This window comes from Bufo bufo, chromosome 6 (genome assembly GCF_905171765.1).
Source record: "Bufo bufo chromosome 6, aBufBuf1.1, whole genome shotgun sequence".
NCBI classification, from domain to species: domain Eukaryota; kingdom Metazoa; phylum Chordata; class Amphibia; order Anura; family Bufonidae; genus Bufo; species Bufo bufo.
The window spans coordinates 431,839,648-431,851,660 of record NC_053394.1 but is presented as its reverse complement, the minus strand read 5'-3'; the positions used below and the strand labels follow the sequence as shown (position 1 = coordinate 431,851,660).

Below are 12,013 nucleotides of genomic sequence, written 5' to 3'. Positions count from 1 at the left end.
CTGGCAAATGCCAAACGTCCTGCACGGTGTTGGGCTGTAAGCACAACCCCCACCTGTGGACGTCGGGCCCTCATATCACCCTCATGGAGTCTGTTTCTGACCGTTTGAGCAGACACATGCACATTTGTGGCCTGCTGGAGGTCATTTTGCAGGGCTCTGGCAGTGCTCCTCCTGTTCCTCCTTGCACAAAGGCGGAGGTAGCGGTCCTGCTGCTGGGTTGTTGCCCTCCTACGGCCTCCTCCACGTCTCCTGATGTACTGGCCTGTCTCCTGGTAGCGCCTCCATGCTCTGGACACTACGCTGACAGACACAGCAAACCTTCTTGCCACAGCTCGCATTGATGTGCCATCCTGGATAAGCTGCACTACCTGAGCCACTTGTGTGGGTTGTAGACTCCGTCTCATGCTACCACTAGAGTGAAAGCACCGCCAGCATTCAAAAGTGACCAAAACATCAGCCAGGAAGCATAGGAACTGAGAAGTGGTCTGTGGTCACCACCTGCAGAACCACTCCTTTATTGGGGGTGTCTTGCTAATTGCCTATAATTTCCACCTGTTGTCTATCCCATTTGCACAACACCATGTGAAATTGATTGTCACTCAGTGTTGCTTCCTAAGTGGACAGTTTGATTTCACAGAAGTGTGATTGACTTGGAGTTACATTGTGTTGTTTAAGTGTTCACTTTATTTTTTTGAGCAGTGTATAAGAGGTTCTGCAGCAGCTCCGATATGACAGCCGTATATAAGAGGTTCTGCAGCGGCTCCGATATGACAGCCGTATATAAGAGGTTCTGCAGCGGCTCCGATATGACAGCCGTATATAAGAGGTTCTGCAGCGGCTCCGGATATGACAGCCGTATATAAGAGGTTCTGCAGCGGCTCCGATATGACAGCCGTATATAAGAGGTTCTGCAGCAGCTCTGGATATTACAGCCGTATATAAGAGGTTCTGCAGCAGCTCCGATATGACAGCCGTATATAAGAGGTTCTGCAGCGGCTCCGATATGACAGCCGTATATAAGAGGTTCTGCAGCGGCTCCGATATGACAGCCGTATATAAGAGGTTCTGCAGCGGCTCCGATATGACAGCCGTATATAAGAGGTTCTGCAGCAGCTCTGGATATGACAGCCGTATATAAGAGGTTCTGCAGCGGCTCCGGATATGACAGCTGTATATAAGAGGTTCTGCAGCGGCTCCGGATATGACAGCCGTATATAAGAGGTTCTGCAGCAGCTCCGATATGACAGCCGTATATAAGAGGTTCTGCAGCGGCTTCGGATATGACAGCCGTATATAAGAGGTTCTGCAGCAGGCTCCGGATATGACAGCCGTATATAAGAGGTTCTGCAGCAGCTCCGGATATGACAGCCGTATATAAGAGGTTCTGCAGCAGCTCCAGATATGACAGCCGTATATAAGAGGTTCTGCAGCGGCTCCGATATGACAGCCGTATATAAGAGGTTCTGCAGCGGCTCCGATATGACAGCTGTATATAAGAGGTTCTGCAGCGGCTCCGGATATGACAGCCGTATATAAGAGGTTCTGCAGCGGCTCCGATATGACAGCCGTATATAAGAGGTTCTGCAGCAGCTCCGATATTACAGCCGTATATAAGAGGTTCTGCAGCAGCTCCGATATGACAGCCGTATATAAGAGGTTCTGCAGCAGCTCCGATATGACAGCCGTATATAAGAGGTTCTGCAGCGGCTCCGATATGACAGCCGTATATAAGAGGTTCTGCAGCGGCTCCGATATGACAGCCGTATATAAGAGGTTCTGCAGCGGCTCCGATATGACAGCCGTATATAAGAGGTTCTGCAGCAGCTCCGGATATGACAGCCGTATATAAGAGGTTCTGCAGCGGCTCCGATATGACAGCCGTATATAAGAGGTTCTGCAGCGGCTCCGATATGACAGCCGTATATAAGAGGTTCTGCAGCGGCTCCGATATGACAGCCGTATATAAGAGGTTCTGCAGCAGCTCCGGATATGACAGCCGTATATAAGAGGTTCTGAAGCAGCTCCGGATATGACAGCCGTATATAAGAGGTTCTGCAGCAGCTCCGATATTACAGCCGTATATAAGAGGTTCTGCAGCAGCTCCGGATATGACAGCCGTATATAAGAGGTTCTGCAGCAGCTCCGATATGACAGCCGTATATAAGAGGTTCTGCAGCAGCTCTGGATATGACAGCCGTATATAAGAGGTTCTGAAGCAGCTCCGGATATGACAGCCGTATATAAGAGGTTCTGCAGCAGCTCCGATATTACAGCCGTATATAAGAGGTTCTGCAGCAGCTCCGATATGACAGCCGTATATAAGAGGTTCTGCAGCGGCTCCGATATGACAGCCGTATATAAGAGGTTCTGCAGCAGCTCTGGATATGACAGCCGTATATAAGAGGTTCTGCAGCGGCTCCGATATGACAGCCGTATATAAGAGGTTCTGCAGCGGCTCCGATATGACAGCCGTATATAAGAGGTTCTGCAGCAGCTCCGGATATGACAGCCGTATATAAGAGGTTCTGCAGCAGCTCCGATATGACAGCCGTATATAAGAGGTTCTGCAGCGGCTCCGGAAATGACAGCCGTATATAAGAGGTTCTGCAGCAGCTCCGATATTACAGCCGTATATAAGAGGTTCTGCAGCAGCTCCGATATGACAGCCGTATATAAGAGGTTCTGCAGCGGCTCCGGCCCCGGAGACACCCCTCGTCACATTTCCTCCTCAGCTCCTGACGTGGGCGGGGCCTTCTGTAGATGGATGACGTCTGGCCGGGGGCGGGCCCGTGACGTCAGAGTGAGGGATTCTGGGAGGGGGCAGGCTCAGTGGGGGTTGCTGCATTGCAGCCTTCATTTGGAATCTAATATATTAACAATGGCGACTTCCAATCCCAGTAACAGTGGAGGCAGCGGCGGCGGAGCGGGCCCCGGGCTCCCAGGACAGCTCCCCCAGCATCAGGGCACGGTCAGCAGCATGCAGGGTAAGAGCCGCGCCTGTACCGCACCGAGCCGCTGTGTGTGCCCTGCGCCCTGACAGAGGCTTCTCCCGAGCACCAGGTCCTGCTCCATCACCTGTGCCCCTAATCCTGAGCCCCTGACAGAGCCCCCACTACAGAGGGCCCCCCCAGTCCTGCTCCATCACCTGTGCCCCTAATCCTGAGCCCCTGACAGAGCCCCCACTACAGAGGGCCCCCCAGTCCTGCTCCATCACCTGTGCCCCTAATCCTGCACCCCCTGACAGAGCCCCCACTACAGAGGGCCCCCCAGTCCTGCTCCATCACCTGTGCCCCTAATCCTGCACCCCCTGACAGAGCCCCCACTACAGAGGGCCCCCCCCAGTCCTGCTCCATCACCTGTGCCCCTAATCCTGACCCCCTGACAGAGCCCCCAGTACAGAGGGTCCCCCAGTCCTGCTCCATCACCTGTGCCCCTAATCCTGATCCCCAAAACATCTCCTGCACCCCCTGAAAGAGCCCCCACTACAGAGGGCCCCCCAGTCCTGCTCCATCACCTGTGCCCCTAATCCTGACCCCCCTGACAGAGCCCCCACTACAGAGGGCCCCCCAGTCCTGCTCCATCACCTGTGCCCCTAATCCTGAGCCCCTGACAGAGCCCCCACTACAGAGGGCCCCCCAGTCCTGCTCCATCACCTGTGCCCCTAATCCTGACCCCCCTGACAGAGCCCCCACTACAGAGGGCCCCCCAGTCCTGCTCCATCACCTGTGCCCCTAATCCTGAGCCCCTGACAGAGCCCCCACTACAGAGGGTCCCCCAGTCCTGCTCCATCACCTGTGCCCCTAATCCTGAGCCCCTGACAGAGCCCCCACTACAGAGGGCCCCCCAGTCCTGCTCCATCACCTGTGCCCCTAATCCTGAGCCCCTGACAGACCCCCACTACAGAGGTTCCCCCCAGTCCTGCTCCATCACCTGTGCCCCTAATCCTGACCCCACTGACAGAGCCCCCACTACAGAGGGCCCCCCAGTCCTGCTCCATCACTTGTGCCCCTAATCCTGACCCCCTGACAGAGCCCCCACTACAGAGGGCCCCCCCAGTCCTGCTCCATCACCTGTGCCCCTAATCCTGACCCCCTGACAGAGCCCCCACTACAGAGGGCCCCCCCAGTCCTGCTCCATCACCTGTGCCCCTAATCCTGACTCCCCTGACAGAGCCCCCACTACAGAGGGCCCCCCCCCCCAGTCCTGCTCCATCACCTGTGCCCCTTATCCTGACCCCCAAAACATCTCCTGCACCCCCTGACAGAGCCCCCACTACAGAGGGCCCCCCCCAGTCCTGCTCCATCACCTGTGCCCCTTATCCTGACCCCCAAAACATCTCCTGCACCCCCTGACAGAGCCCCCACTACAGAGGGCCCCCCAGTCATGCTCCATCACTTGTGCCCCTAATCCTGACCCCCTGACAGAGCCCCCACTACGGAGGGTCCCCCCCCCGTCCTGCTCCATCACCTGTGCCCCTAATCCTGACCCCCTGACAGAGCCCCCACTACAGAGGGCCCCCCCCGTCCTGCTCCATCACCTGTGCCCCTAATCCTGACCCCCTGACAGAGCCCCCACTACAGAGGGTCCCCCCAGTCCTGCTCCATCACCTGTGCCCCTAATCCTGACCCCCTGACAGAGCCCCCACTACGGAGGGTCCCCCCCCAGTCCTGCTCCATCACCTGTGCCCCTAATCCTGAGCCCCTGACAGAGCCCCCACTACAGAGGGTCCCCCCAGTCCTGCTCCATCACCTGTGCCCTTAATCCTGACCCCCTGACAGAGCCCCCACTACAGAGGGCCCCCCAGTCCTGCTCCATCACCTGTGCCCCTAATCCAGCACCCCCTGACAGAGCCCCCACTACAGAGGCCCCCCCCCAGTCCTGCTCCATCACCTGTGCCCCTTATCCTGACCCCCTGACAGAGCCCCCAGTACAGAGGGCCCTCCAGTCCTGCTCCATCACCTGTGCCTCTAATCCTGACCCCCTGACAGAGCCCCCACTACAGAGGGCCCCCCCAGTCCCAGAGGGCCCGTCCCCCTACTGTGCCATTTCTCCCAGTGCCAATCAGTTCTGACCCCTCCACCCACCCTTGTCCGGCCTCTCGCCCCGTTTCCTGTGCCTCGCTTATCCTTTGTACCCCCTATTCTTTTCTGCCCCTTCCCAATATTCATCGGGTGCCTCCTCTGGTGTTGACCTCCATAGTCTGTTTTTCGGGGTGCCCCCCTGATCCGGTGCCCTCCTACCCTCCACAGCCGGTGGATTACTTCCCTACCGTCTACAGACCCCGCCCCCCCCTCTACGTGTCCCCATCCCCCCTCCTGCTGCCATTAACAATGTCACCCACCCAGCAGAATGTCGTACCCCCCATGACCGGGGCTGTCACCTGCAGATCACATCCTCCCTTCCCCCCCATCATCAGTGCCAGGGATTATAGGGTTACTGATGACTACTTTTGCTGTAACCTGCATGGGGTCAACGAGGGCTCCTGACCAGGCCTCAGAGCAACATGTGATGGGCAGAGCTGACCCCGTGACCGGACCCTGACCCCTGTGTAACACTGACCCTAAAATAGTGCAGGGACGGAGCAGCATATACCCTGATGCCTCATTATGCCATCCTACAGTGCCCCCTATGCCCCGAGGCCTGGTTGTGCCATCCTGTAGTGCCCCCGCTATGCCCCAAGGCCTGGTTGTGCCATCCTGTAGTGCCCCCCTATGTCCCGAGGCCTGGTTGTGCCATCCTGTAGTGCCCCCCTATGTCCCGAGGCCTGGTTGTGCCATCCTGTAGTGCCCCCCGCTATGCCCCAAGGCCTGGTTGTGCCATCCTGTAGTGCCCCCCTATGTCCTGAGGCCTGGTTGTGCCATCCTGTAGTGCCCCCCTATGTCCCGAGGCCTGGTTGTGCCATCCTGTAGTGCCCCCCTATGTCCCGAGGCCTGGTTGTGCCATCCTGTAGTGCCCCCCTATGTCCCGAGGCCTGGTTGTGCCATCCTGTAGTGCCCCCCTATGTCCTGAGGCCTGGTTGTGCCATCCTATAGTGCCCCCCCTATGTCCCGAGGCCTGGTTGTGCCGTCCTATAGTGCCCCCCTATGTCCCGAGGCCTGGTTGTGCCGTCCTATAGTGCCCCCCTATGTCCCGAGGCCTGGTTGTGCCGTCCTATAGTGCCCCCCTATGTCCCGAGGCCTGGTTGTGCCGTCCTATAGTGCCCCCCTATATCCCGAGGCCTGGTTGTGCCGTCCTATAGTGCCCCCCTATGTCCCGAGGCCTGGTTGTGCCGTCCTATAGTGCCCCCCTATGTCCCGAGGCCTGGTTGTGCCGTCCTATAGTGCCCCCCTATGTCCCGAGGCCTGGTTGTGCCGTCCTATAGTGCCCCCCTATGTCCCGAGGCCTGGTTGTGCCGTCCTATAGTGCCCCCCTATGTCCCGAGGCCTGGTTGTGCCGTCCTATAGTGCCCCCCTATGTCCCGAGGCCTGGTTGTGCCGTCCTATAGTGCCCCCCTATGTCCCGAGGCCTGGTTGTGCCGTCCTATAGTGCCCCCCTATGTCCCGCGGCCTGGGTACGCCGTCCTATAGTGCCCCCCTATGTCCCGAGGCCTGGATACGCCATCCTATAGTGCCACCCATTACCTACCTGTCAATATCCCTCCCTCGCTCCCATTAAACCCTACCTGATGTTTGGTCCAGGGGTAAGGTAACCCTGCACTGTTTACGGTGGGGGCCCTCTGTCGGCCTGTCGGGGCCCCTCTGCTGGTTCTCCTGCTTCCTGTTTTGAGCATTGATAGGTCTTCATGTGGTGACCTGGTTGTAGGTGGCTCTACACATCCTAGGGGCCACCTCTCTGTACATACCTGCAGGTTTCCTGTTTCTGTCCATCTTGGAGTGGTCCTGGCGGTATTGCTCTGACTGGGTGATTAACGCCAATGTACGTCCTTCCTTTGGAAGCTTCGTTCTTGGCGCCACACCCTCCTGTCAGCAATGGCTGCCGTCCGGTGATGATGGATTTTATGTCCTGGTGGCCATTTGGAAAGTGCCGCGTGTATTCGTACGTCCTACGATGTGGTTCTCGCTTTCTGACTGCTCCTTCTGCTGAAATGGAGGAGAAGCCAAATGGGGTGGTTGGTGTAAGGGCTCGTTCTCAGGGTCCATAGGCCGTGGGTGACCACATTGAGCTCTCATGTCTTCAAAATGTCTTCTAAAGGCCTAGAAAAATGGACCAAACCAAACTGCTACTAAGATGGGGTCATGGGATGTCGACAGTAGATCTACGTGATGTCTTCTACTGCTGAAGGTCCCACGTGTCTCATTATCTTGCTCAAAGCTTCCACCATGTGAAAACAAAAAAAAATAGTTCACTGTATTGTTAGAATTTGGACCCTGTGGAACTTCTTGGAGCTGGACCATTTGGGTGGTCTTCCTTTGAAAAGGTCCTATCTTAGTCTCTGGTCACCCAACATTTCTTCTACAAAGTGCCATCCATGCAGATCCCTGACCAGACTTGGCTGCTGGTCCTCAGGTGTTGGCCCCTGGAAGGTGTTACACGGGAAGGTTCCTGCCCGTAACGAGCACCAATCGACCTGGTTTGTGGACCTTTACACATGGACAGATAATTGCCCAAACGAACGGACACATGAGTGATCGATCACCTCTTACCTTCACGTGAAAGGGTCTGCATCCATGAGGCCTTAATGTGTTTGTTTGTTTTATCTGGGTACAATTAATGGGGTATTCTGGTGTGGACACCTCTGCATCACTTTCCGAAAAGGCGAATGGACGTGAGGGTCCCAGACGAGGCTGATTACCACGTACTGTGCTCCGGGAAGGAGCCTGGGGCCTCCACCGTCCCTCCGTCTTCTTCCAGTTTCATACAGCTTCTGTAGAAATGGTCATGCTCCACTGGATATATGCTATAATACCGCCACATGGTGTCCAGTACTTCTGTATGTCTGTGTGTTGTTTACGTCGCCTCCTGCTGTGTATGTGATGTTTGTTAATGCAGCTAATGAACAAGAATTTGTGTTTTCTACTTTAGGCCTTCAGATAAACTTCTGTGACAATGCGCAAAGTAAGATGTGATTTTTCTTTTTCTGGCATCGTGGTACCTGTCACCCTCCATCTTGGTGCTGGGGATGTATCCACTGTCGCTCCAACTAACTGCTGTCCAAAGTGAACCCGTCCACCTCGTGTGACATGAGGGACCCCCCCCCCCCCGTAATATTTTTATCTTTTTGTTTTTTTATATTTTATTGTTGCATTTTAGTTTTTTATTATTTTCTTATGTTTTTATCCATTAGTTTAGTTTTAAGCAGTTTTTTTTTTTGTTATGATTTTCGTATCTGCTTAACTTTTTCATAATCTTTTTAGCATTTTTTTTTTCTTGTATATTTGATTTTTATCTCGTATCTTTTAATATTTTTAGTTATGTTTTCATTGAATATATACAGTTTTTTTTTTTAAGTGTAATGTAAAACCATTTTTATAATTTCTTATACTTTAAAATTTTCTTTTATTTTGAAGATTCAGAAAAGATTATATCGTGTATCAGATCATAATTAAATTTTTTTAGGTAATAATCCCCGGCATGTCTGCACCCCCCTCGGTGTGAGAAGAGTCAATCCTTATGGAAATAAAAAAAAATTAAAAAAATCCACAGGCGATAGTTCAGACCGCGATGGTGACGGGTTCACTTTCCAGCGGCTCGCCATAAAGCATTCGGCACAGATATATGTTAAACTGGTCCCTTTCTTGCCGATCCCGCGTTCTCTATCCTCTGCTGACAATTTGTACTTTCTCTGATTGCTTCATATGAATGAAATATCAAATAATCCTGGCGATCCAGTTGAGCCATCCTGTTATGCAGTGAAGCCAATGCATTGTAACTGTTGAACTACAACTACCAGCATGCTCAGATTCAACAGCTGGAAGACATTGGGGTGTCTCCTGACGAAAGGGACCATATTTGACATTTGTTTTTTATGGCGAGTGTTCCTGCCATTTCACGAGAAGCAGCAATCCTATATACTTCTCTGTGCAAGACGTAAATGTAATACAGTGATTGTTTTATTCATTATCTCTCATGGTTTTTATTTTATTTTTTGGAGGGGGGGGGGGCGTTTAAATGGGTTCTCCAGAGCTATATTAAGATTATCTGCCTAGCGTACCCGAAACCCTGCACATTTCTCCCCCATATCCCTGTTTTTCATGTCAGGGCTTTCCGCCCCCTGTTCTCGGCATCAGTGCATCCTGGCAGGATGTCTACATTCAGAACTTCCTGTTTTCACCAGCTTCACGTTAGGCTTGCCAACCAGTCCCAGCATGCCTTGCTCTGTCCCCTCCATGGCAGATACGCAGAAGAAGCCCTGTGAAACAATACAGAGCAAAACCTGATGGGGCTGGTTGGCAAACCTAACGTGAAGCTGATGACAACAGGAAGTTCTGCATGTAGACATCCTGCCAGGATGCACTGATGCCGAGGACAGGGGCAAGAAAGTGGGGCAAAAATAATTATGAAACCGGAGAATCCTTTTAAAGCATAGCTTTGCTATTCATCCTGGTAAGGGGGTTGTGCCATGAAAAACAAAAAAAACTATCTAAATTTTTCAAACCTGGATCTGAAAAAACTTAAATAAAGTACCCCCTGAGGCTGAGCTATTCAATAAAATATATCTATAGCGCCACCTGCTGTTATATTTTCTTGTTCACCACACTGAAGCGGTCGCACACGCTCAGTTTAAATCTTTAACGGTCACCAGCCATAAAGAGCTGCAGTGAAACGGACATGCCCCCCAGAGAACGGACATGCCCCCCAGAGAACGGACATGCCCCCCAGAGAACGGACATGCCCCCCAGAGAACGGACATGCCCCCTTAGCTACCAGCTGGAAATAAATCTAGCGGAGCAATGAGTAGGGGGGGGGGGGGTCTCTGGATCCATGTGAGGTGCCGGGCTGGTTCTAGGATTGTCATGTTCTAGACGATGTATGATTTTCATTTTGTACAGCAGTCATGGCATAACCCCTTTAAGTGCCCTTATGCACTAGTCCCATCTAGAGCTGCCTTCAGAATTGCATTGTGTTTTGGGCTTTTTTTTTTTTGTACACACAGCTGTATAGTGCCTGCCGTAACCACTACATCTCCCACCGTACCTCATGACATAAGAGGCCATGTGAATGCAGCTTTGGATGTGACAGGAGTGTCACCTCCAGATTGGTACATGAGACCAGTCTAACATAATGCGGTGCCTTCAGTCATTATTTCTCTCGTCTTACTTTGGGGTAACTCTTTACTGCTTTTATTTTATTTTTATTTATATATTTTTTTTGCTCATTGTGATCATCAGATGAATTTCATTGCATGGGAGGAGGTGCAGATTCCAGTTTTATCGTCGCCTTATATTGTCCTTTTATTATTTACGGGGTATCTTAAGGATGAGGACGTACCGGAGACGGCACCGCAGTAAGGAGAGCTTCATAAAGCAGCAGGCTTAGATACAGCGGCTGAGATATATGTGTGATAAAGACACCAGTCACATCCAGTGGCATCTTCTATGATCAGAGTCAATCCCTTTCCCTTTATTATTATTTTTTTTTCTCTTTCCCGGCCCTGACCACAATGACCACCAGCCATCACCATACCGTTAGTGCCCTATATTGTGCCTTCCGCTAAGTAGTAAAACCTAATACCTAACCCCCGTTCCCACAATGAACAGCAGGAAAGCCCCAGTCACATGTTCATAAGACCCCATTGAGGTGAAATGGATTCATGCCAGGAACCCTGGCGGTCCTGGTCTGTGGCCTAGGGCAGGGTTCTCTGGACCCCTGGTGGGCTAGGGCAGTGGAATGGGTTCTCTGGACCCCTGGTGGCGTAGAATGGATTGATGTTGGGGTCCCTGGTGGCCTAGAGCAGTGGAATGGGTTGATGTTGGGATCCCTGGTGGCCTAGGGCAGTGGAATGGGTTGATGTTGGGATCCCTGGTGGCCTAGAGCAGTGGAATGGGTTGATGTTGGGATCCCTGGTGGCCTAGGGCAGTGGAATGGGTTGATGTTGGGATCCCTGGTGGCCTAGGGCAGTGGAATGATGTTGGGATCCCTGGTGGCCTAGGGCAGTGGAATGATGTTGGGATCCCTGGTGGCCTAGGGCAGTGGAATGGATTGATGTTGGGATCCCTGGTGGCCTAGGGCAGTGGAATGGGTTGATGTTGGGGTCCCTGGTGGCCTAGAGCAGTGGAATGGGTTGATGTTGGGATCCCTGGTGGCCTAGGGCAGTGGAATGGTTTGATGTTGGGATCCCTGGTGGCCTAGGGCAGTGGAACGGGTTGATGTTGGGATCCCTGGTGGCCTAGGGCAGTGGAATGATGTTGGGATCCCTGGTGGCCTAGGGCAGTGGAATGGATTGATGTTGGGATCCCTGCTGGCCTAGGGCGGTGGAATGGATTGATGTTGGGGTCCCTGCTGGCCTAGGGCGGTGGAATGGATTGATGTTGGGGTCCCTGGTGGCCTAGGGCGGTGGAATGATGTTGGGATCCCTGGTGGCCTAGAGCAGTGGAATGGATTGATGTTGGGGTCCCTGCTGGCCTAGGGCAGTGGAATGGGTTGATGTTGGGATCCCTGGTGGCCTAGAGCAGTGGAATGGGTTGATGTTGGGATCCCTGGTGGCCTAGGGCAGTGGAATGGGTTGATGTTGGGATCCCTGGTGGCCTAGGGCGGTGTTACTCTTTCATACCAAGGGTCCAGCAGATGCCATCACTATCAGATGAGTAGGGTCCAGCACTCCACACCCCTGCTGATCAGATGGTTCGGCTTGACTCCGATGCTGGAAATGCCCAGCTCCACCCACTGAGTATAGGACGGAGATGGTTACTGCAGCGCTGCTCCTGCTGAAGTGAATGCTGCCGTTACAAGCTCCGTCCTCTGCAGAACAGATCGGGGGAGGGGGGGGGGGTGGGGGGCAGACCCCCGCCGATCAGATAGCAATAGGCCATCAGTTCCTACTTGTCGGATGTGCTCACGGCTTAGAGGCTTTTTT

General features: G+C 53.4%; 1 protein-coding gene across 2 annotated transcripts in view; it reads left to right on the top strand.

Annotated features, from left to right (window-relative positions):
• Window positions 1-2,818: 2,818 nt before the first annotated feature.
• The window catches only part of MAP2K4 (mitogen-activated protein kinase kinase 4), a 30,499-nt gene continuing 21,304 nt past the window's right edge, over window positions 2,819-12,013 (top strand). Inside the window, exons 1-2 of one of the 2 annotated variants that reach the window (XM_040437177.1) lie at window positions 2,819-2,984; window positions 8,023-8,055. In XM_040437177.1, the coding sequence (XP_040293111.1) occupies window positions 2,879-2,984; window positions 8,023-8,055 (139 nt within the window). In that variant the 5' untranslated portion in view covers window positions 2,819-2,878. The remainder of the gene's footprint in view (window positions 2,985-8,022; window positions 8,056-12,013) is intronic. The other variant, XM_040437178.1, reaches the window with a different exon arrangement.